Source organism: Rhinolophus sinicus, chromosome 7 (assembly GCF_057876585.1).
Source record: "Rhinolophus sinicus isolate RSI-liver-muscle chromosome 7, RSI-T2T, whole genome shotgun sequence".
In the NCBI taxonomy this organism is placed as follows: Eukaryota; Metazoa; Chordata; class Mammalia; order Chiroptera; family Rhinolophidae; genus Rhinolophus; species Rhinolophus sinicus.
In genome coordinates this window covers 40,999,103-41,025,970 of record NC_142507.1, presented here as the reverse complement: position 1 = coordinate 41,025,970, position 26,868 = coordinate 40,999,103, and the positions used below count along the sequence as shown (strand labels likewise).

Below are 26,868 nucleotides of genomic sequence, written 5' to 3'. Positions count from 1 at the left end.
GAAAGCCCTTTGTTTCTGACCCAAGTGTCTCGTGTCTTCTGTCAGCATCTGTGAAACTGCGGTAGGCTAACTTGTTAGCTTGCAAGCAGGGTAAAATCTCAAACTCTTCACAGTCCTTGAGAGGCTGGAAATGGAGATTTGGGAATGATCAGAGCAGTAACAGGGGTTGACATTTTAGGAGTGCATACATATCCTGACACAATGGGAAAAGAAAGGGATTGGTTATTCAACCTGGGATACATAGATTTGTTTTCTTTCCTGTTTTCATTTCATTGCTTAAATTCTCATTTTTTCTTTTCTTTTCTTTTCCTTCTCCCTCCCTTCCTTCTTTCTTTCATTCCTCCTCACTAAGGTTTCCAGGCAGGAATTCCCGTCTGTTCTCAGGAATTTTTTTCCCTTTCCCTTTCCCAAATCCCGAGATATAAACTGTTTTCTGTTCTCCACGATGAATCGTTTCCACAATGTGACAGCCAATACTACCAACCACCTGGGTTCAAGGAGCCGATTTTCCTGATTTCCTGACCAACTTTTCTCAGGATTCGGGAACGGGAAAATGTCCTGAGAATGGGCAGGAATTCCCACCTAGAAACCCTACTCCTCACCCCTTTCCTCTCTCCATCTCTCTTTCTTTCATAATTGCAGGCAAGTCCAGTAGGAATTGAGAGAAGACTGCAACTCTCCCTACAGTGGTGAAAGAGAGGATTTCATCACTGGAGGGACAGTTGCCATCATTTTCCACTGGCCCAAACAGTCTTTTCAGAGAAACTGTTCCACCTGGAGCTCAGAACAGGTAACCCTGCCAGAATCTCAGTGTGGCCACATAATAGAGAAGAGAAAAGAAGCTGCTTCTATTTAAGAGAACACAGAAAGAAAGCCGATCATAGCAAAGTACTATGCTGCAGGGAGCATTCTGTGAAACCATTTGAAAAGAATCATTTGTTTTTGAGGGTTCCAGGGAAAATGTCATTTATTAAATCTTGATTTCCCTGCATAGACATTATAGCAGAATAAAAACACCGAATCTGTCTGAACATAGGAAGTTTACACTTTTGTTTTCCTCTTTTTTTTTTTTTGTATCTTGGGCTATTTCAGAGCAGCCCGTGTTTCTATTTCTAGTGATGGGGGCAGCAGAATCCATGTGACATGAACCATAGGAAGAACTTTGGAGTTGAGAAACAATTGCGTTTTTGAAGATAGAGTGGCCAACTGAGGAGAGGATTCAAGTTTAGGAACTAATTACAGTAAAATTTTCAAGAAGTGAGAAGAGAAGGGAGAACTTCATGGACGGACATAGTGAAGAAGGATTTCATAAGCTACCAAAGGACCTCACCTCCCAGGGGTTGGGTCTTGGTCCATGGACCACTCAGCTGCCAGCCAGACAAGAGCCTCACCAGGCTCGCACCCATTGGTTGAATTCCCTGAAGCTTGAAAGATAAATCTTGCTTTTATGACTCATCCACTTTCACCCTGAATGCCCAACAAGAGTATGGTGCTTCATGACAGAAATCTTTATTTGGTCCTGCCACCCTCTGTGCACACCACTGCACACACACACTGTCGCAGAACACCTGCGAGCCCTACGGGAAAGGTCCTGAGCTGGAACCACTGGAGGCAGAATCTCTTCAATCAATATCATTTTTTTTTTTTTTTTTTGATAGAGGGTTATTTTTAAGCAGGGCTTGAAAGAGGGGTGAGTACTTTTCCAGGACAAAGAGTAGCATCAGCACAAATACAGATTTTTTTTTAATGATGGTTATTTTGTAAAAAAAAAATGGTGACTAACCTGTACAGTAGTGATTCTATTGGTAGTAACTAGAAAATTATTTAAGTCAATTAACGAATAATTATATTACATAGAGGGGAAATTAGGGATTTAACTTATGCAGTGCCAAGTTTTAGCATTGAGTATACCTGAGTACAGACTGATGAAATACATTTCTGATATTTCAAAGCATTGTTGCTAAGTGCCGACTGTTACGTGGTCAGCAAACATTCTATATCTGAGGAATACTCACTCCCCAAACTGAAAACAAAACTGAAAAAAAAAAATAATAAAGGCAAGAATACATACTCGTAGTCACTAAATATTTCTAGAACAATTATTTTCCTCTATTCCTTTTTTGGGAAAAAAGTAAAGTAAGTATTTCAACAAATAATACTATAATGCCCCAAGCAAATACTTTCCACAAAAGTACACACCCGCCTTTCTACACATATTTGTATCAAAATGTGGATCTAATTTTCCAGATGCTATCTGTGAACACTGGAGCAACACTTGCATATTCAGTTCTTGTTTTTTCTGAGCGCATACTATCTGTATACCATGGCCTAAGCAGGCTTGTGATAAGAACTTGACTGTTGCAAAAAAGAACTTGACTCATTGTTCCTGAAAATGCATGTCTGGATAAAAGCTGTCAATAACTATTCATCAATATGTTTTACTGCCCAGTATTTTTTGTTTTGTTTTGTTTTTTGTTTTTCCAGCATATGCAGTTCCTGTAATGAGTTGCGATAATGCTGGTTTAAAATAGCTATGATTCCCGTCAATTCACATTAATAGTAAACAAAGAGACAGCTCACCGAAGGACGGATCTTCTTTTCCAATAATCCAAAGATGCCATGTAACCTACTTTTATAAATATGAATACCTATAAAAATCACCTCTCTGATGGTTAAGTTTACATGACAACTTGGCTGGGCTACAGTGGCCAGATATTTGGTTAAATATTATGCTGGATATTTTCTGTGAAGGTGGTTTTTAATGAGCTTGACCTCTAAATTGGTGGACTTTGAGTGAAGGAGATTACCTTCCATAATGTGGGTGGGCCTCATTCAATCGGTGGAAAGTCTTAATAGAACAAAGATTGACTTCCACCGAGTAAGAAGGAATTCTGCAAGTGGACTGAATTTGGACTAGAACTGCATTTCTTCCCTGAGTCTCCAAACTGCTGGCTGCCCCCCATCAGATTTTGGACTTGCCAAGCCTCCACAATTGCACGAGCCAATTCTTTAAAATAAATAAATAAATCTCAATCTCTCTCTCTCTCTTTCTCTCTCTCTCTCTCCCTTTCTGCGACCTTCCCTCCCTTTCTCAATAGATATATAAATACATATCCTATTGGTTTTGTTTCTCAGGAGACCCATGACTAATACATCTTATGATTATCTTAGAAAAGTCACTCTACCTATTTAAAAATTTCTTTAAAGTGGGAATTCTTAGAATGTTCAGAGTAAATACAAGATTAAAAGTACCTTGTTTGCTGGCTGGTAGATTAAGGAAAAAAAAAAAAGGGACAATATAACTAGGTTGAATAACCATAGATGCCAGTCAAATATTTATTCATGTAGCAGCTCTAAGAATAAACTGTTCCTAAATTCCCCTATGTAATTAGTTTCTTGGAATGCAGGTGGCATATATCCTATCCTTGAAAAGAGAATATCCAAAGGAAATAAAGCAAGTCCTCTTATATTAAAATGTTTAATGAACTACATACTATGTAACTCGAAGATCAAACATTAAGTGAAGACATTTGCAGGAAATGTGTAGGAATAAGAGAAGGTTTATAGCTCAGCCAATCCTGAAATATAAAAAAAAAAGAAAAAAAAAAAAAAAAGAAGAAAACAGCCAAGAAACTTTAAACTAGGGATTAGTTTCAAAGGTATACCACAAACTTTATGGACTATCTCTTAGGAACAGTATAGATTGAACAAAATTGAAAGTAGACACTGTGAATTGACATTAAATAATCCTTCCAAAGCAACTCCGTGTTTTACAAAGTAAGTGAAGTAAATCTGAAAATTACCAGTAACACTTCTCATTTTGGAAAGAGGTCTGGAGGGAGGGAGTAGATTTGAGAAGAACAAAGAAATCTTTTCATTCTGAGTTGAGTGTCATGGGATTTAGTGCTCAACATGTATGCTCTGTAAAGAACAATCTCTCCAAGTACTCAGGAAAGACAAGCGGGTTACTTGCAAAAGACTCACAAATAGTTAGTTGTCCTGACATTTCCTTAGTAGTGATGGATACCAGAAAAGCAATTTTGTGGATGAGGAAATGTCAGTAAACAGTTAGACACATGGTTTGTCACTCACAGAAGAGGTCCGGCCTGGACATAGAAATGCCTGCTACTCAGCTTCCCCTGATTGCTATCGAGAGGAATTATAGGCGTCTATTGCCAGATCATTCAAGTCAAAATTCCAGATTTTTAAGTGAAATCTCTAGATCCATAAAGATTTCAATTTAAGACTGTTAGAATTAAAAAAGAAAATATTTGGAGGCTGACACTTGGTTGAGCCAAACAAAGCACAGAGGCCATTCATTTGAAAACTGTGGAGGAGAAGAAAAAAGCCCCTAAACTGGGCATCACAAACTCTGAACAATCATCAGATTTGTTAAAACGTAGATAGCCAACTTGTTTGATAGATTCGATGCAGTCCCAATAAAAAACCTAGCAAGTTATTTTGTGGATATCAACAATGGGATTCTAAAGTTTATATGGGGAGGGACAAGACCCATAGTAGCCAACACCGTACTGAAGGGGAAGAACAAAGTTGGAGGACTGATAACTATTCAACTTCAACACTTTCTATGAAACTGCAGTAATCAAGAGAGTGTAGTAGTATTGGCAAAAAAATGGATAAGTAGATCAATGGAACAGAATAGAGAGCCTAGAAATAGACTCACATATAGTCAACTGATCTTCAGCAAAGGAACAAAGATGATACAATGGAGCAAAGATTGTTTTTTCAACAAATGGTGCTGGAACAACTGGAAATCCACATTGGGGAAAAAAAAATAAAAGAACCTAGACACAGGCCTTATACCCTTCACAAAAAAGTAACTTAAAATGTATCATATGCCCAAATATAAACCATAAAATTAGAAAACTCCTATAAAACAACATAGGAGAAAACCTACATGACCTTGGTTATAATGATGACTTTTTAGATACACCACCAAAGGCACAATCCATGAAAGAAATAATTAATAAACTAGATTTTATTAAAATTTAAAACTTCTGCTCAGCAAAAGACACTATCAAGACAATGAGAAGACAAGCCACGGACTGGGAGAAAATACTTTCAAAAGATACATCTGATAAAAGACTGTTAACCAAAATATACAAAGAACTCTTAAAACTCAGCATTAAGAAAACAATCTAATTAAAAAATGGGCCAGACACCTTTAAAGACATCTCACCAAAGAAGATATACAAATCGTAAATAAGCATGTGAAAAGATGTTTTACATCATACTGTATTTCCCCGAAAATAACACCTAGCAGGATAATCAGCTGTAATGTGTCTTTTGGAGCAAAAATTAATGCTCCAAAAGACACATTAGAGCTGATTGTCCGGCTAGGTCTTATTTTCAGGGAAACACAGTAGGTCATTAGGGAAATGCAAAGTAAAATAACAATGAGCTACCACTACACACCCATTGGAATGGACAAAATCTGGAACACTGTTAACAGCAAATGCTGGTGAAGTCTTGGAGCAACAGGAACTCCCATACATTGTTGGTGGGGATGCGAAATGGTACAGACACTTTGAAAGACAGTTTGGCAGTTTCTTACAAAACTAAACATACTGTGTGCATACAATCCAGCATCGTGCTGCTTGGTATTTACTTAGAGGAGTTGAAAACTTACACCCACAAAAAGCTGTACACGCTGTTTATAGCAGCTTTATTCATAATAGCTGAAGCTTGGAAGCAATTAAGATGTCCTTCAGTAGGTGAAAGGATAAATACCCTGTGGTATATCCAGACAATGGCATATTATTCAGTTCTGAAAAAAAATGAGCTATCAAGCCATGAAAAGATACCGAGGAACCTTAAATGCATATTACTAAGTGAAAGAAGCCAATCTGTAAAGCTTACATACGGCATGATTCCAACTATAGGACATTCTGGAAAAGGCAAAACTATGAAGACAATAAAAAGATCAATTACAGGTAAGGGTGAGGGGAGAGGAGAGAATGAATAGACAATCTGTATGATATTACAAGGATGGATACATGTCATTATCCACTTGTCTAAAGCCATAGAATAAACCATAATGGACTATGAACTTTGGTCGATTATAAGTATCGGTTCATCAATTACAACAAATGTACCACTTCAGTGAGTGCTGTTGATAATGCAGGAGGCTACACATATGTGGGAGCAAGGGGTATGAGAAAAATCTCTGTACCTTCTTCTCATTTAGCTATGAACTTAACATTTGTCTAAAAAAAATAAAGTCGTATTATAAAAAAAATATAAAGCTGTATTTATTAAAAGTGTGATACTAGATAGGGACAAATAAAAAAAATCAATGGAAAGTTTAAAGAGTTACCAAATAAATTCAAATTTTGGGAATTTTGGTGTGGTGGCATTAAAATGAGTAAGGTAAATATAAGTTATTCAATATATGATTTGGGTACAGTGATCTGGCAATTTGGAGAATAAAGTTATGTTGAAATTCCATCTCACATATTGCAGCAAAAATAATTTACACTTAGAGACAAAAAGGTAAAAAATAAATTAATAAATATACTAAAATACAATTTAGGTATTTATTTCTATAATTATAATATAATGAAAATAATATCTGAGCATAAAGCAAAGCCATTGCATCTGTTATTTATGGCTGTGTAACAAAGTACCCTAAATCTTAGTGCATTTAAATAATGATGTATTATTTCTTAGGCTTCTGTGGATTGGCTGGGTAGTTCCTATGCTGATCTTGGCTGGACTGGCTCATGCAGCTGCAAACAGATCATAGATCAAAAGGTGGCTGGGTTCAGCTAGGAAAAATGGGTGGTTTATCTTTCATCTTCAGGGTGGCTAGACTGGGCTTATTCAGAGTACAGTAGCCTCCAGGATTCAAAAGGCAAAAGCAGAAACTGCAGACATGGAGGCCTTTCTCAGAGTTTATATCAAGCCACTTCTGCCTCATTCTGTTAACCATATCAGTTCACAAGATCTGCTAGTTTCAAGGGGTGGGAAAGAAAACTCGTCCTCGTGATGAGAGAGGCTGCAAAGGATTTTTAATCTACCACAGGTACAAACCTTAAAGGACAATTCTGATTGTTCAGATTACATAAAAATGAAAACCTTTACTGCCAAGTTCCCATAATAAAGAAGATAGACCAACAAATGACAAAGTGGTTAAAAATATTTTGTAACACATGTAACAAAGAGTTAATATTTCTGATATATAAAGAGTTTGTACAAATCAATGAAACAAGGTGAATAACGAGATACGCCCATTGTAATAACAATTCACAAAACAAGAAATATCAACAATAGAATGAAAATAGCCTAACTCTAATGCACCTAATAATCAAATAAATTCAAAATAAAACAGCACCGATAAAATTGGTACAAGTTAAATAATTTACCATCCTTTTGTGGAAAATTATAAGAAATGAGGATTGTCCTACACTGGAAGAATATAAATTTGAATTTGTTTTCAGGATAACAACTTGGCAGTCTATCAAAAGTATTTAAAAATATGCACACCCAATAATTCCACTTCTAACAAATTATTTTAAGAAAATTAGATCACAAACCCTCAGCTAATATCATAATTAACGGTGAAAAACTGAAGCCCTTTGCCCTACGTTCAGGAATACGACAGGGCTGCCCCCTATCACCTCTGCTTTTCAACATAGTGTTGGAAGTCCTTGCCAGAGCAATCAGGCAAGAGAAAGAAATAAAAGACATCTGAATTGGGAATGAAGAAGTTAAATTGTCACTTTTTGCAGATGACATGATGCTATATATAGAAAACCCTAAAGATGCCACCAAAAAGCTATTAGAAACAATAAATGAATACAGTAAAGTTGCTGGCTACAAAATCAACGTACAAAAGTCTACTGCAGTCCTACATACTAACAATGAAATCTCAGAAAAAGAAATTTTAAAAAACCAATTCCTTTTGCAATTGCAACAAAAAGAACAAAATACCTAAGAATATACTTAACCAATGATGTGAAAAACCTATACACTGAAAACTATAAGACATTTTTAAAAGAAATTGAAGAAGACACACAGAAATGGAAAGATATTCCATGTCCATGGATTGGAAGAATCAACATCGTTAAAATAGCCATATTACCCAAAGCAATATACAGATTTAATGCAATCCCTATCAAAATCCCAAAGGCATTTTTTAAAGAAATAGAACAAAAAAATCAAAATCCCAAAGGCATTTTTTAAAGAAATAGAACAAAAAATCATCAGATTTGAATGGAACCACAAAAGACCCAGAACAGCCAAAGCAATACTAAAAAAAAAAAAGAACAATGCTGGAGGTATCATACTTCCCGACTTTACCTTGTACTACAGGGCAACAATAATCAAAACAATATGGTATTGGCAGAAAAACAGACACACAGACCAATGGAATATAATTGAGAACCCAGAAATAAACCCGCATAAATATGGACAGATAATTTTTGACAATGAAGCCAAAAACATACAATGGAGAAAAAACAGTCTCTTTAATAAATGGTGCTGGCAGAATTGGAAAACCACGTGCAAAAGAATGAAACTAGACTGCTATCTGTCACCATACACCAAAATCAACTCAAATGGATCAAAGACCTAAACATAAGACCTGAAACAAAAAACTGTATAGAAGAAAACATAGGTACTAAACTTATGGGTCCTGGGTTCAAAGAGGATTTTATCAATTTGATTTCAAAGACAAAGTAAAAGCAAAAATAAATGAATGGGACTATATCAAACTAAAAAGATAACAAAAAAGCAGAAGCTTTTTAATTTGATATAGTCCCATCTTCTGCAAAAGAAACCATCAACAAAATAAAGAGGCAACCAACCGAATGGAAGAAAATTTTTGCAAACAGCACCTCCAATAAGGGGCTAATATCCAAAATATATAAGGCACTCATACAACTCAACAACAAAAAAACAATCCAATTAAAAAAAGGCTAGAGGACTTGAAGATATATTTCTCCAAAGAGAACATACAAATAGCCAATAGACATATGAAAAAATGCTCAACATCACTAATCATAAGAGAAATGCAAATAAAAACCGCAATGAGATATCACCTTACACCAGTTATAATGGCTATCATCAACAAGACAAATAATGACAAGTGTGGGAGAGGCTGTGGAGAAAAAGAAACCCTCATACACTGTTGGTGGGAATGCAGACTGGTGCAGCCACTATGGAAGGCAGTGTGGAGGTTCTGAAAAAAATTAAGAATAGAATTACCATATGACCCAGCAATCCCTCTCCTGGGTATCTACCCAAAAAATCTGAAAACATTTATCCATAAAGATATATGTGCTCTGATGTTCATCGCAGCTTTATTTATGGCGGCCAAGGCACGGAAACAACCCGTGTCCTTTGATAGATGATTGGATAAAGAAGTTGTGATATATATATATACACAATGGAATACTATTCGGCGGTAAGAAAAGATGAAATAGTGCCTTTTGCGACAACATGGGTGGATCTTGAGATTATTACGCTAAGCAAAATAAGTCAGATAGAAAAAGCCTAGAACCATATGATTTCACTGATATGTGGTACATAAAACTGAAAACAACAAAGGAACGAGACAAACAAATGAAGAAACCGAAACTCATAGACACAGACACTAGTTTAGTGACTACCAGAGGATAAGGAGGAAGGCGGGTGGTAGATGAAGGTAAAAGGGATCAAATACATGGTGATAGAAGAACAGACGCTGGGTGGTGAACACACAATGTGATATATAGATGATGTATTACAGAATTGTACACCTGAAACCTATGTATGTAACTTTACTAACAACTGTCACCCCAATAAACTTTAACTTAAAAAAAATAATTAAAGAAAATTAGACAAGTAGACCAAAATAAAGTATAAGAATGTCTCTCCCAAAGTCGATTACAATAACCAAAAATGCAAACTAGCTCAATTCATTATTCATTCATGCATTCATCCAACAAATACTTATTGAGAGTTTGTTATGTGTAGGCACATATGGTGGCCCTGATGACAAAGTGGTAAACTAGACAGTGTCCCCACTGTCATGGTGTCCATCCATGTCTTGCTGGGGGGAACAAACAATATGTTAATAACTATTCTATACAATATACCATCCGGCAAAGGGGTGAGGTACTATTTTAATTGAGTGCTCTAGGCAGATCTCTCTAAGGAAGTGACCTTCATGTAGAGACAAAGATGTGCCCCTTGGGTCCCTTTTCAAAGAAGGACTAGCTGTGCCCAGCAAAGCAGAGACCGTATCTGTTTTGTTCAAGTTTCATTCTTAGCCCCTAAGCACTGTGCTTAGCATACAGCAGGAACACAAAACCATAAAACTATTTCCATTAAAAATTATTAGCCTGATATTAACGCATATGTAGATTCAGAACACCTGTTAGGCCTTAGTGTGCAAAACCTATGTTTTGATACTACATTATTTTCCCCTTGGGCTGCATTTGTTTTTCTGCTCAGTCTTAGGCATTTTCTGGGACTCTCCTTAATTCATTCAATCACTGAAATCTCAGGTGAGTGCCTCTCTGGTCTGTCCCCTCTTGAATTGCCATCTTTTTTCTCCTATGTCACTTCTCTGGTGTCACTACTCTCCGATGTCACTCCTCAGCCAATGATGTTTTGAACTTCTGGAAAGTATACTTTGCACAGTAAAGGTTACCTAGTTTCACCAAAACCACAACCCTTTCTGATATTGCAAGAGGACTTATAATACAACTATTTTCTCTTAAAGTGACCAGTTTATTTTCTTTTTTTCCCTTCAACTGTCTTGTTCAGAAAAATCACTTCCAATCTCTGTTGAGTGCCTAAATGGCTTAATGGCCCACTCAATCATCCAAAGTCTTCCCTCTTTATATAACATTTCTATAATTCAAAAATGTTAGAATTAAATAACTTAAAATTAATCAATATTTATTGACTACCATAGCATATCTAAGAGACTGTGTTAAGTAATTAGGGACTTACCAAAATAACATGAGAATAAGCATCAGTCCTCATAAGCAAATACGTAGTTGAACATTTATCCAGACAGAACCAGCTATGTCATGTATCACAGGAGGGAGGTCCCTCACTGAGAAGGTAGTGACTGCTGATTACCCAGTTTCGAGTCAAATACAAAAAGTAGTTACAGGTTTTGTTTTTCTTGAATGAAACAAGAGTTTTGAACAAATCTTTTTGTTGCACTGAAAAATCAGTGAATTAGAAATTCATTATTATCACTACCAAAACAATAGCAAAAGCAACAAAAGCATTAAGTCTAACAGCATCAACATGGGTAGCAATCCGTCACTTTTAATTTCAGAAAACAACCTAGTAAATGAACCTAGTATGTTTTGTGCTCAAGTCTTTGTTTCAAATTATTATTAACTGATATTTTTGCCTTCTTACAAAGTTCTACGTGCATTAAACATAGTATAATAGATCTTCAATCCATGCTTGTTGAATTGAATTGAGTCTTGCTGCAAGCGAATTCAGAAGACAAAGCAAGTGGAGTTGGAACCTTCCTTCAATGGTCTCCTAAATGCCCCATTTAGTTTACATTTTTATACTTACCCATACAAATTTTGTGGCATGTGAATTAAACTGTAAGTCAAAGGAACCTGATGTACTTGGGGATAGTACTTTTTAATGTCTGTGCCTTAATTTATTATTATTTTTAAGTGGGAATAGTAAACTTTGTCTCTTCTGAAGGACAAGTTGTAAGAGTACACTTTTTTAAACCCAGGAAAGAGCTTTGCACTATGAAGGCAAATTATTAATGATGTTATTTTTGGTGCACAGGCAACCAGACTAGAGTACACTCAGAATTTAGAGCTAAAATCACGTGTTAACTTATTAAAGTAAAATTAGTAAATAAATAAATAACATGTAGTAGATATTAACTACTAGAAATAATCTTCTTTATGCCTTAGGGGATAGTTTGCTAATACTCTTGAATCAAGTTATTTCCTGGATCAGATCAAGAACCCAGATTATTTCTGTGAATCTAATTAAAGTAACCAATACTATGTGTCTTGAAAATGAAACCTAATTGATTGTATTTTAATAAAGAATCCTATTACGCTTTCCAAGTAATTTTTTTTCCTAAGATAACTGTTTCACACCTTCATATACTCCTTCCAAAGGGAATAGATTGAGACATATTCCTTCTTCTTTTTTCATTTGTTTCAGGTGCACAAAACAATGTAATAGACATTTACATCCCTCAAAAAGTGATTACCCCCTTTCCCCAATCTACTACCCCTCTGCCATCATATACAGCTGTTACAATTCCATTGACTCTATTCCCTATGCTGTACTCCACATCCTGGGAATATATATATATATATATATATATATATATATATATATATATATTTAATTATAGTTGACATTTATTATTATTCAGCTTCAGCTTCAGGTGTACACTGTAGTGGTCAGGTACTTACACCATCCATGAAGTGGTTTCCCTAATAAGACATTGTCCATCGGATACCCTACCAAATCTTCACAATATTATTGATTATATTCCCCAAACTGTCCTTCATATTCCCATCACAATCTTGTGGTTACCTATCTGTGCTTTCTAATCCCCTTACCTTCTCCCTCATCCCCATCCCCCTCCCAGCTAGCAACCCTCAATTTTTTCTAGAAAGACAAATAACCATATGATCTCACTTATATGTGGAATCTAAAGAATAGAATAAATGAGCAAACTAATCAGAAACAGTCTCAGCGATATAGAGACACATCCCTTCTTAATAAGACTGTGGTTCTGCATTGAAAGATACTTCCAAAGGTTTATATCCCTCAAAACAAAATTCAAGCACATTAACTCTTCATTGCTGGTACTTGCAACCCTCAATCCTAAACCTCAAGATAGGGATGGAGGATTTTAGCCCAGGAACAACACATTTTTGCTCTTCTGATGTTCGTGTGAGAGGAATTTGAATCCAGGCAATCTTGAGTGTTCATTCATTGGTATATCATCTGCCTATGACTTGGGAGAGGGTGGGCAACATATTATTGTGGCTGGACAGCAAGACTGTTGAAATGACTCCTACTTTAACTGGGATGAAACAGCTACGTTTCTGGGGCTCTGGGGTGTTAACTGATGTTAAAGCTTAGGGACAAACACTCATCCAGGGCTACAGACAGAATCCATCATTTTTACATACTTTTAAGTCTAATTCTTAACAACGCATTACAAGGTGTTGGACTTTGAAATCCTTTCTGCATAGTGAATTTCAAGCAGTCAACATACACCTATTGCATCAGCACAAAAGAAACATTCTCTTTTAATCTATTAGTTTATTATATTTGGCTATTATTTATTAATCCACAATAATGTGTTTATAAATATCAGTCTTAGGAAACTGACCTCCCAAATGCATCTCATCACCAGGAGAAGGCTTTCTCTCATCCACCCCCCTTGTTTTGCGAGCAGCAAATTGGCTCTGTGAAAGGGACTTTATCATACCCCTCTTGGTGGGACAATTCTCCAACCTTCCCTCGTCAACTGACTCCCCAACTTCACTTGACTCTGCACCTTTACCTGCAACTCTCATAACTAAGAAAATAGAGCTACCAAAGCAGATCTACTTCCTGGAAGCTCTGCAAACTGACCTGCCAGCCTCCACTTGTACTATCCTGCCTTCCCTTGTTTATGCCCAGAGAAGTGCTCTGTTCCCATCAAAACCTTTCCCCTTTGCTGGGGAACCTCTGTGTTACCTTGCTAACGATGTTCCTCCTTCCTTTACTCTTTCTTTCTCTTCCATTATAAACCTTTCTTTTTCTACTAGATCATTTCTATCGTCAAACAAGCATATTTTCTTATCTCCTCTCTTGAAAAAAGAACATCCCTTCCTTTATGTGTGGTTTCTGTTCTCCACAGTGAAGCTTTGCCTGCACTCACTGGATCCATTTCATTCTTCAATCCACTTCAGTTAGACTGGAACTGCTCTTATAAAAATCACTAACTTTATTTATGATACCAAATGCAATGAATATTTTTCCTCTGGCTTGACCTCTCAGCCACATTCAATACAACTCTCCGTACTATGTGAATGGTTTGCTCTCCTAGCTATTCCGGTGCAGTGCTTGCCTAGCTTCCTGAACATCTCACTCTGAAGTCACCTGGGATGCCATCTACTAAATTTGGAATTCTTCAGATTCAACCATTGCTTAGTTTCAAATCATATCTGTTTGCTGATTACTCCCCAATTTAGTCTTTCAGTTCTCTTTTCTGACCTCTGCATTCATAACTATCCATCTGACACATCTCTACAGATAGGATTTCCAGGAGGGAATTCCTGCCCGTTCTCAAATTTTTTTTTTCTGCTTTCCCGTTCCCAAATCCTGAGACATAAACTGTTTTCTGTTCTCCGCCATGAATCATTTCCACAAAGTGACGGCTGATACTACCAACCACCTGGGTTCAAGGAGCTGATTTCCCCGATTTCCCGACCAACTTTTCTCAGGATTTGGGAATGGGAAAGTGAAAAGAATTCCTGAGACTGGGCAGGAATTCCCTCCTGGAAACCCTATCTACATGGATACCTAATAGGTGCTTCAAACATATCAGACCTTGAGGTAGGCTAAATAATGGTCCCCCAAATTTGTCTAAGCCCTAATCCTCAGAACTGAATATGTTATCTTACATGGCAAAAGAGACTCTGCAGGTTGGACTAAATTAAGGACCTTGAGATGGGGAGTTTATCCTGAATTATTATCTTGGTAGGACCAATATAATCAAAAGCATCCTTACAAGAGGGATGCCAGAAGGTCAAAGCCAGAGAAGGTGATATGACCATGAAGCAAGAGAGAGAAAAGAAGATGGGCTGTGAGGCCACAAGCCAAGGAATGAGGACAGCCTTCAGACGCTGGAGACAAAAAGGAAACCCTTGTATCCTCCAGAAGGAACTAACCCTGCTGACATTTGGACTTGAGTGCAGCGAAACTGATTTTGGACTTCTGACCTTTAGAACTGCAAGATAATAAATCTGTGTTGCTGGAGGCCACTAAGTATGTGGTAATTTGTTACTGCATCAATAGAAAACTAATACGGGTCTCAATGTCTGAAATTGGGTTTTTAATGCATCCCCAAACCTGTTCCTCTGAAGTCTAAACTAATTCAGTAAATGGCACCATTTATCTATCCAGTTGCTCAAATAAAAAACCAAGGAATCAACAAGGATTCCTGTGTTTTTCCTTAACCTCCATTAACAGTTCCTATTAATTTAAAAATATATCTCAAATCTGTATATGTCTCTCCCTCTCCATTATGACAAGCTTTGCTAAGGCCTTATCATTTCTTTTATACAGGACTTAAATGCTCCTCTAAAATGATTTCTTAGGGGAAAATTGAAAAATACACAAAAGAAGGAAAATAGTATAATAAACCCTATGTGCTCATTCCCTGTTATAACACTTATCAGTGTATGTTGATCTGCTTTCTCCTTTCACCCTCCTTTTTTACCCCTGGAATATTTTAAAGCAAATCCTATATACAATGTCATTTCACCTACAAATACTTCAGTATATAGCTCTAAGAAGAACATTTTTTAAAAACAACCTCATTGCCATTTTCATACCTAAAAAATTAACAATAATTTCTTAATATTTTTGATACAGTGCATATGTGAATTTCCCTTATTGTCTCAAATATTATTTTTATAAGTAGTTTGTGTGAATCAGACCCACTAGGTACTCATATTGCATTCGGCTGTTATGTCTCTTAAGACTCTTATTTTATAACAACTATCCCTGCCCCATCACACTGTCTTTTATATGTCATCAATTTGTTGGAGAAATTAGGCCACTGTTTTTCTATAGAATTCTCACCTTCCAGATCTGGCCGATTACTTCTTCATAGTGTTTAACTTATTCTTCCATTCCTTATATCTCCCATAAATCTAGAGGCCCTATTACATTCAGGTTTGGTGTTTTAGGCAAGTATACATCTGTTGCACTCATCATAGTCTAAGACATATAGTATCTGGTTTTCCCACTTCAGTGATGAGTGCAGTTGATGGATTGTGAGCACCTCAGCCTGATTCCTTCATTATAAAATTCTCTGTAAAGCACTCCCCTCCTAGTTTTAGCAACTCTGGGTATCATTGCAGAGATCCATTATTTCATCATGAGTTCCAAAATGATTATTTTCTAATTCTATGATTCCTACTGCTTTATTTGCTGGAATTCTACAAAAAAAGAACTTTCCCTAACCACCTAACCAACTATTGGCTCTCCTGAAACGCAGGTCAGGAGGCTATTGTGATTATCTTGGCCAGAGGTTTTGGTGGCATGAACTAAGGTGATTGCAGTGATAATAAAGAATAAATGGTTTCAAAATATATTTTGGTAGTAAAACCCTCAGTATTTGCAACCAAACAGATGTGGTGAAGAAGTAATATGAGGAGTTAAGACAGACCTCTCATTTTCTTGCTTGAATGACTAACTGGTAGGTGAAGGTGCAATACACTGAGGCAGGAAAGCTCCGTGGAAGCCAGCCATGGGAGAAGATGAGATAACTAAGCAAATATGACAGAAAGCAGGAAAAGAGGTCTTTAAACTTGTTTATTATAACTTGTGACAGAAAAGGAGTTTCCAAAACAATGATTTTCTAAAATTTTAGAAATGTAGGAAAATATTTCAGCAAGTATTCAACCAGTTTTATACTTGAAATACTACATCTAGTAGCACCCTAGTCGTGTTGCTCCACTGAGGCAGCCTCAGCAAATGTTGTAACAGCAGCACATTCCTCCTTCTAAAAGTTAAGGGTATGTCAGTACTTCCATTATAAACTCCAATTTTCAGGGGTTTATAACTTGGCTATTTTAAAATCAGATCAGGCTAAAACTTGCAAGTAATAAGATGTTTAAAAAATAGACTTAATTCATTTTTGTCAAGATCTAGTTAAAATATTGCCTAATTTTTTCTGAGATAAAGTGACTTACAGCTGTGACTTGTAAGAAAAATGTTTAATTAAAAACACTTTTTATTTTAAAGTTTCTGGAAATAATTACACTTTATAATAATGTCAATACTTCACATGTATAGATTAGATATGGATGGACCATAAACATTATACTGAAGCAATTTTAACACATTATGGCAGAACTTGGCATGTGCACTGCGGTTTTAAATAAATTTCTTTCCAAGAAACTTGTAAATTGGTTAAGGTTTTTTGAGGAACAATAACATGTTCAATTTTATTTTATTATTATTTTGCCAGCCAGAACTTAGTCGCAAAGTTATTGTTCAATTAAAAATATGCCATCTTTTTGGAATACAATATTTTGATTTCCTTTTAGAATAAGAGAATTTTCTAGCATAAAGATGCTAAATTCATCTAAGTCCTTCTGTAAAATCAGTTAAGCCGGGAATTCTACCTGAAAGAACAAAAATTCTCTCTTCCCTTATGAGGAACAGGAAGAAACATGGAGAGGGTTATAGAGTACAAACAATCAAATACTATATGCTAGGTAAGGGGGATCAACCATCCCATTTGCCCTAGCTGAACCCAGCCACCTTTTGACTTACAATCTGATCGCAGCTACATGAGCCAGTTCAGACAAGATTAGTATAGGAACCATCCAGCCAATCCACAGAAACCAATTTATGCTAAAAGAGTAATTTGGTAGCATAATTAAATGGATTTTATGCTTTTACATTGAAAACAAAGAAGCATTACCTCGGAGTAGTCTCACTGGGCACTCCTGCTCACCCTCTGGGAGGGGCAAGCCACCAGGACTCTCCAAAGTTCTTCCTTGCAAGACCAGTTTGCCTCAGACCTGTCGTGGGCCCAGACGTCTCTCATGGACCAGGGACCTTCTCATCTTGATTGACTCTGGGACTTGGTTCGTTATTACTAAGTTTTATTCTATTCTGTATAATCTTCTGTGCTTACAAGAGCATTGGCCTCTGGAGGGACATTAGTTCCCAAATAAAGCTGTGGGGGGGAAAAAAAGAATCATTACCTCAAACTGTAAAAAGCAAAACAAAACAAAAATTACATAGAGGTTAAATATCTAAATTTAAAAATCAAATAATGAAAATGGAAGTTAATTTGGGAGTCTTTTCCCAATTTTCAACTAGGAAAAGGCTTCTTAACCAGGAGCAATTACAAACAAAATAACTAGATTTGGATTCATTAAAATGGAAAAATTCTCAATGAGCCAAAATTAATTAAGTAAAAAATTAATGTGTTATAGTATATATGATAGACTATTCCTAATTAACAAAGAGTCCTCCAATAGCCATAAAATCTAATAGGAAAATGGGTAAAATAAGCAGTAAATTCACAGAAAATGAAATGCAAAGGGCCAAAGAATATAAGGAAAGATGCTCAACCATTTAGTTAAGGTTAGGGTAATGAAACTTAAATAAGAAACTAGCATTTTTTATGCATAAGATTTAAAAAAAATAAGATTAATCAAATTTAAGTGAGTGAGGATATCAAGAAACAGATTTTCTCATATATCTTTGTTGGGAATGTGTATTTTGACAACCTTCCAGAAAGCCATATATCAAAATTCATTAAAATTGAACTTAAGCAAAATACTTAGGGGAATCTAAAGATGTAAAAACACCACTACATAAGATAATAATTATAAGAATATTGATTTAACATTTATTCATTAATTAATTTCTTGAGTGCTTAAGAGGATTCTGTTCTCTGTAAAATGTAGATTTTATTTGGAGAAAGTCAATATAAAAGTAAAGGAAGAAACAAAATAATTTCAGGTGGCAATAGGTGCTGTTTGAAAAAGAAGATGGTGGTGTTATAATTATGTAAATTAAGATTGTAGAAGACAGCATGATATCATTTTTATAAAATTTGAAAACAAGCATACATAAAAGTTGGAAAAGAAATAGTCTAGGGGGTGAAATTGCTAGTGATGTATTATTTTTCTCTCTTATGTCTCTGTAGCTTAAAAGTTGCTATAATCACACATTAATAAAAGAGTACTATCAAAATAACTGAATCGTTTTTCAAAATAGTTTTTAATAAAATTCTGACACAATATGTTGGAATGTAGCCTCACTGTGTGGTTGCTGCCTCTTACTGTAGTCTATCACAAAGCATGCCTTTGCTGAGCTTCAGCCGTACAGAGCACTCAGTGAGAAGATCTTGCCTACTTCCTACCCCAGAGGCACATGCAGACTCACGCTAACCCCAAACGGACTGGGCCAGGGATGATCTCCTGGCAGAGATTGGGCAGCACTGAGCTGCCAACGAATGAAGAGACACAGGTCTGTAACTTCTTCAGTGTTTTGCTTTTTTTAGGGGTGCAATTTTGTGGGATCTTGTCCATTCAGGGGAAAACTGGCAGGTACTTACTTGTCAAACAGTACTGTGTTTCCCCGAAAATAAGACCTAGCTGGACAATCAGCTCTAATGAGTCTTTTGGAGCAAATATTAATATAAGACCCGGTCTTATTTTACTATAAGACCAGGTATAATATAATATAATATAAAATAATAATATAATATAATATAATATAATATAATATAATATAATATAATATAAAATACTGGGTCTTATATAATACAATGTAATATAAGACCGGGTCTTACATTAATTTTTGCTCCAAAAGATGCATTAGAGCTGATTGTTCAGCTAGGTCTTATTTTTGGGGAAACACGGTAGTTAGGGGGAAATCTAAATAAACTGGTTGCCAAAATATAGTTTTGGGGAAAAAAGTTTTCATTAACCTTAATAAATTATACCTTGGTTGCATTTTCATCCTTTGTCATCATTTTCAGTCTTTCTCTTTTGTTCATGGAAATCCTGAAAACTAAGCCAATAATTTTGAAAGTCTTTTCGACACTTTTATTTGTCTTGTGCCTTGTAAAGTTTTATTTCTAGAGATTCCACCAAGTCCTCTTTGACAAGCTTCATGCTGTGTGCTTAGGGACAATTGGCAGACCCAGGAGAAGGCTCACTGGCTATAAGCTGAACAGGAATTACTGTAATAGTGGCATGCCTAAACATTTGCCCTATGCATCAGTGACATTATCAGTATCCCAGGTATTACTAAAATTTCTACGTAGACCATAGAAAGCCATCTATAGACCATGATTGAAAAGATGTAAGGAGCACCTGCTTTTCAAACCATCATCCTTGCCTAAAATGGTTACTCTGTCCTCATATAAGTTCCATTTGGTTTACGAGGCCCATTTACTCGACAAATATTTATGGACTACCTACTTTGTGCCAGATGTTTTCAATGGATAGACAATGGTGAACAAGGGGACAATAAAATTCTTGCTCTTACAAATCTTATATTGTGAGAAAGACAAACAAATAAACAACTGAATTTCAAATAAAAAGGGGAAAAGAGTATCTGGGTACATATCATGGTAGTCAAGGAACGCTACTCTGAGGTGACATTTGAATAGAGAACTGAAAGGCAAGTAAGAGTGTGTATAACATGCAGTCTAAAGAATGTTCCAGGTAGGGAGTACCTAAGGTAGAATCTTGAAATGATTGAGAATCAGCAAGATCTAGGTCCATTACTGCATTTTTAATGAGAAGCTCTGATTCTTCCGTCTTGCAATGACCAAACTCTTATAGCATGTGTTTGTGTGATTCACTTGACATTGCATTATAATACCAGTATCTTTGAAATGCTGAGATGTTTGCTCTCCACTTAAGACTCAGCTCATTCAGGCCAGGGACCTTATCGTATACTTCTTGACACACTAAAACCAAAACTAGTACTCTCATGTAACAAACACTCAATAAACACGTACCGATTATCATGATCTGATGTAAATGCTCTGTGCTGTTGTCATACCTTCAAGGAGTCATCAGCATACAGTACACTATTTAAAGTAATGGGTCTGGATGAGATCATCTAGGGAGAGAATAGAAAGAAGGGCAAGTATATAAAGGTTATGTCTTAATTTTTATTAAAATTCTTTTTGTGTTTAGTTAGGTCCAAGATTCTTTGTTTCAAATGCCTTTCTCTATAAGCATCTATGATATTTTCAGAAATAGTCTCATTATATCATCTTTCTCCTTTATCATTACTATAAACTCTTTCGACACATTTTTGGAAGAGGTTTCGCAATCTATAATTTTCTTTACTGTTAAGATTCAATGGGGTCTATTCTAGGTTTAGAAAGAGATGCACAACATTCAAGTTTTCCTCAAGATTGTCTATATGTCTGAGAGTTTTTCACAGATTCAGAAATCTTGATTCTACAAAATGTAAAATGTTGTAGGTTGGCTAGAAGGATGGGATCCAATCAGCTCTCCATCCATATTAACAACGTTAGATACCAGATTTCATAGGAAATAAAGGGGACATATCTCAGAATCTTCTGGCCCTTTCTCTAAACTCTTTGCCCTCAGAACTTATGAAGGTATTACAGAAAGTAGGAACATATTTTAATGCCAAAAAGTATTAGGACAAAGATACATAAATTCTGACAAAACTGCAATATTTATTATAAGTGAGAGAGATAAATCAAGAAAACAAATGGGTATGGACATGGAGCCAGGTATAAAGCAAAAAAAGAGCACAAGTGAGCCATAAATTTGGCTCAGCTTTCTAATCACCAATGTGAGAAGAATCATCTACCCAATACAGTGTCCATTAGCTGAAATAAACCAGTTATTTAGAAGGCATAGATTTATTTTTGGAACTAACACCATAGAGGGATTTTTCTCTGAGATCTCATAATGTAATAATATTTTTTTGTACCTGGGAGAAATTTTAAGGATGGAATTGGTGAGAGGGCTGGCTTCCCGATCCTTCTTTTAGTTGGAATGAAATTTTTCTAGGCTACAGAATGTATGCAATTCACTGATGCAGATTTTATTCCTCTACTGTATCCCAGTTCTTTGAGGTTAGGATTTGCTTATTTATCATAGAATTTAATTATTAGGTAGTTGGTGTTTATTAAATAATTAAATGACTGAATGCCTCATCGGACGCCTCTCTGCTCTCCAGCGCTACAGCCAGAATGGCAGAGTTCATCTACTTTGGTTAGTGTTGGGGATTCAGTTTCCTGAGGCCCCCAGAAAGAGTGCCATTTTTTATTACCTCTGTTAGAGAAATAGGTACAGGGGGTGTTTCAATGAGTGCTTACTATCTGTCAATCTTGAGATCCTATATACTGAAAGTGGCTCTTAGAGGTCTATTAGATCTCCAATGAGACTTCCTTAAACTAAGGACTTTTCCCTAAGTTCATCGAAAGATAACAACTGCTGTTTCCCTTCCAGAGGTATGAACCTTTTTTTTTTTTTTTTAAGCATGCAAGGTTAACATAATTAAAAAGTGATTTTTTTGTTTGTTTGTTTGTGGTAAGGAATTGAAAGACTTGTGTTCAACTGTGAAGAATTAGCTATGTAACCTTAGGTGAATTCTTTACTACCTGTGTCATTTTTCCTAACATGCAATTACCTGCCCTCCCTAACAACTGGTGTCATTACAGTCTTTATCCCATTATTATTTTACTTTCTGGCTTATCCTATGAACGAACATACCTACCGTGTGTCCCTGAAAGTGAGACCTAGATGAACCATCAGCTCTAATGCGTCTTTTGGAGCATTAATATAAGACCTGGTCTTATTTTAATATTAATATAACATAAAACATAACACCGGGTCTTATATTAATTTTTGCTCCAAAAGACGCATTAGAGCTCATGGTCCAACTAGGTCTTATTTTCGGGGAAACATGGTACTTGAAGGCAGAAACTATGTTTTATTGGTTTGTATCCTAAGTGCTTATCACAGTGACTGTTAGACTGTACACTCAATAAAAATGCCCATTGGTCCAGTGAATTAATGGAAATATTTGGAAAGTTTCACAGGGCTAAATAAATGTAAGCTATTCGAGGAAAGCAGGTAGAACTTCGCCATGTGTTTCTCTTCCTTAGGGCTGGAAGTTCCTTCCGTGGCTCAGAAGGCCCTAAGCAATCAATACCAGTTCATACAGAGATTGGACAGTGCGTGGATGTTGTTGCATCTCACACTTTCATCCTTTTGGAAGTGTCCTCATGCCAAAGGCCTTGGGCTTCCTTTGGATCGTCGGGTATCCAGTGTCATACATTGCTTGTCATATACAGCCACGTTGATACTGTCAAACAACACCTGTGAAAAAACCAAAATGTTGAGTGTTTATTCTGTAGCACATTTTGTATGTGTCCAAATGCTCCAGGTTGGCATACAAAATTTTCCATAATCACAACAGCCAGGAGAGACTGAGATCTTTCAGGTACTACACGCTTACATGTATTCACTGCTTGCTCACATTTCTAAGAGGGTTCCATTGTCATTCCCAATTTGCAGGAGAGCAGGAGAGAAAAACAGTTTAGCCCTTTGCCCAAGGTCATACATTGAGAGTGGTAGAGGCTTGGCTCCAGCATGAGGTGTCTGGCTTCAGCATTCAAGGTTTTAACCACTATGCTATGCTGCCTCTTGATTGCTTTAGTAGCTTTATTTTTATGATAATTCATTTTTCTTTGGGGAAACAATAAATAATTTTAAAGCTTACTTTGCCTAATTATGAAATATTTACCTTTCACTTCTATAGTTATCCAGAGTTACAGCTAGTGTTTCCCTTTGTGTGCTTATACTGGTAATAAGAACTCTATAATACTCATATATTTAGAAAACAGATTTTAAAAAATGGAACTTGGAAGATGCTTTCATTGGCCTATACGGCAAAGGGATCATTACATAATAGCAAGTTAACAGAACAAAAAACACCAGAAATCTACTCAAAAACCATACACTAAAATTCTAAATAAATGTTCAACTTATATTGTTGATCCTACAATAAGGAGTATAAAACAGCTTAAACCAAGCCTAACTTGCTATGACTGTACCACTTATACAGGCTGTTAACTATCTTGACATCAAAATGGTGACAAGTATAACTGTCCTGCTTGCTATTCAAGGATCTCGACAAAGGCCACGACTCGACGAAATCTATGATTTTGTACATTTGTTTCCCTTCATAATGGCAGACCCCAAGTGTTATAACACCAAATTTTAAAAAATTAGTTATAATACTTAAGTACTTTAATATCCAACCTGTCAAGGAGCAGAAAACTCAGTTACTAGAAACAAAACTTGTGTTAGAGCGCTTCAGAAAACCAGTTTTCACACCTTACAAAAGCTAACAGTATGAAAAAAACCATACACTAAGCAGTCTGAATTACCCTGAAGCTATGTTCTGAACGGGCTGTAACAACGTTCTTAGGAACTGACAATATTGAAAAGGCAAAAGCATTATAACTCAAGACAGTACACAAAATTTCTTCATCTATAAAAATAGAAGGCCAATGTTTTATTTGCCACAGAGATGAGGGAAACATCGGGAAAATAAATTGGATAACATGGCTCACACTTCATTACAAACGATTTTCCTAAATTCACAACTTTCACATTTGGCTGAGCTAAAAAGAAAAAAAACGCGCTAAAAAGGGAACTTTCACTTGATGTATGTAGGCCAGGTTACATGACCCATCTAAGTGAAGGAATTTAAAAGAGAGTGAACTTTTCTAGCTGGGAAAATATTTTCCTTAATTAAGTGAACTTAAATAATTTACCCATGGTGATGAATAAGCCCTTGAGTCAGGTTCTGAAACATCCTCTATTAGCCTGTTTCATAAAATTACCCAAAAATGTATTATGGAACATACATGAAACATTTTCTTGGTTAAGTCTTCATAACAAATACAAAAATAAAAAATCCATTTCACTGTCTTTCAGGTCTTTTGCTCCTTAATGTACCATCTCTAGCTTTCTTAGGTAGGCTGTATAATTATATATACAGTCTACTTAATGGAGTAATGTGTTCATCAATTTTAGCACCCTATGTAAGTAGTAAGTGTAATGAGAACAGGGTCAAACTGCTGCCTCATTCTTCTCACCAGTACTAAAGTTTATTTAACAAACAATGAGGAAGAAGTACTGTAGCCTAGAGGCAACTGGGAAAGGAGGGAATTCAGAGAAGGCGAGACTATAGCTCTGGAGAGATATTAAAGTCATATTGGAAATTTATGGAGTCTAACCATAAACTCTTTATTACCGTTCTCCCTGGTTTCTCTAACTTAGATAAGGTATTAAGTGTCAGGGATGTGCACCGATCCTTCATAAACTGACATTTTCTTCTGTGTTTTCTTTTTTTCCGTGAAACAAACAAAAAAGAAATACAAGTGCTTGGTACCACATGCTTTTGAGGCTTAAAAGCCTATTAATAAAAACACTGTTTCCAACGTTGGGGGCATCCGATTCACTTTTTTAATAAATATCGCCAGAAGACTCTCCTCCAAGGGAGACTGAAGTCACTCTCCCTCCCCAGGAGCCAAGAGGGAAAAGGGAGACAGAAGATAGTGCCCCCTACTTGCTGGTGGGATCTCCCTTTCTCCTCCGAACCCCCTCCGCCTCTACTACGCAGGTCTGGCCGCTTTGGGAGGTGGCTGGGAGAAAAGGTAACGCTCAGTCCTCCATGGCAAAGTCTTTGGTCTTTTCCTCCTGGTCGCCCACTTTGTAGCGCAGCTGCACCCGCAGGAGACGATGGTTGTCCCGGGAGGGAAGCAGAGTGATCTCTCCGGAAATGTCCGTATCTTGCTCCACTGGCACAGGCTCGTTCAGGTAGAGGAGTGCCTGCTTCCAGTGCGTGACCGGGTGAAAAGGCGAGGTGGACAGCACCAGGGGTTTCTCCGAGTCTCCTCCGGGGAAGGTCACCTGGAACCAGATGGCAAAGCCGTGCATGGGGGCCGAGCCGTAGCAGCTGAAGCGGAAGCGCCCACCCACCCCAGCCTCCAGTTCCTGCTCGAGGCCGGCGCGGGCGAGCTCCAGCTGAGCAAAGCGCTGCGGCCGGGCCAGCACATCCTCGCCGGACAGGTCCTGCACCACGATTTCCGAGTGGCCCATGATGCAGCGCGTGGCGAAACTCTCCAGGCAGCTCATGTCCACACCATAGAGCTGCTTCACCTGGCTCCAGAAGCCGAGGCGCAACTCCAGCATCTGGTCGCTGATGGGCGCCACGAAGAGCTCGGCGGAAGCCGGCAAGAGAAGACCGCCCTCCTTTAGCCACTTGGACCGTGCGTGGAGCACAGAGCTCAGCATGGACTCGTGCAAGAGCCCGTAGCCCATCCACTCGCTAACGATGACATCCACCTGCTCCGGCAACTCCACCGTTTCCACCGGCCCGGGCAGGACGTGCACCCGGTCTTCCAGCCCGTTGAGCCGCACCACCTCCCGGGCCTGTTGCCAGATGGCGCTGGCCTCCACCGCGTACACGCGCCGGGCCCCGGCCTGGACACAGAAGATGCTAAGAATGCCGGTGCCCGCGCCCACGTCCAGCACCGTCTTGCCTCTCAGCGCAGCCCAGTTACGCAGGATGCCCAGGCGGTAGGCGTCTGTGCGGACACGGTCTGCAATCATCTCCTCGTGGACTGATATGTCCGAGTAGCACTCGTAGTACAGCTGGTCCCGCTCCCGCCTAGTCCTCCGGGGTCGCAGCAGGGCCGCCTCGCGCTCTCCGCCATCTTTCTCTTCAGTTCCCTCCCCTAATTCGCCACCGCCCCCCGACTCAAGTTTTCTTTTCTTGGGCTGCGACATCTTGGCGGCTCCTGCCGACTCCCGGCGGGCGTTGCGCGGCGCGGCGCGGGCTCCAGGAAGCGGGAGCTTCTGGGACTTGTAGTGCGCGCTCGCGCTTCCTACTTGGGAGTTGTCCGGCCAGTGCCTGCCGGTACCTAGGAACTCTGTTCAACTCTTCATCTGCACTCTTGGTGTCCTGGCATCCCCTTCCCCCCACCGTAACCACATTCTGTGATTCTTTATGTCCCCCCTCCTTCCTTTAGCCCTCAATTCTCTTTTGCTTTCACTCTCTTCCTCTAGTGGACACGCCCACTTAAAA

At 37.6% G+C, this 26,868-nt stretch overlaps 1 protein-coding gene across 2 annotated transcripts; it reads right to left on the bottom strand.

Moving 5' to 3' along the window:
- Window positions 1-26,598, bottom strand: PRMT6 (protein arginine methyltransferase 6). 2 transcript variants are annotated; one of them, XM_088799465.1, is made up of 5 exons: window positions 25,348-26,598; window positions 22,968-23,087; window positions 20,738-20,841; window positions 17,672-17,929; window positions 1-124 (listed from the first exon to the last, which is right to left on the bottom strand). In XM_088799465.1, exon 1 carries the CDS (start codon window positions 26,568-26,570, stop codon window positions 25,443-25,445), a length of 1,128 nt encoding a protein of 375 aa, XP_088655591.1. In that variant the 5' UTR covers window positions 26,571-26,598; the 3' UTR covers window positions 1-124; window positions 17,672-17,929; window positions 20,738-20,841; window positions 22,968-23,087; window positions 25,348-25,442. The 2 variants fall into 2 exon arrangements, with proteins under 2 accessions (XP_088655591.1, XP_074174827.1); XM_074318726.2 differs by lacking the exons at window positions 1-124; window positions 17,672-17,929; window positions 20,738-20,841 and having other exon boundaries at window positions 21,414-23,087.
- Between the last annotated feature and the right edge of the window lie 270 nt (window positions 26,599-26,868).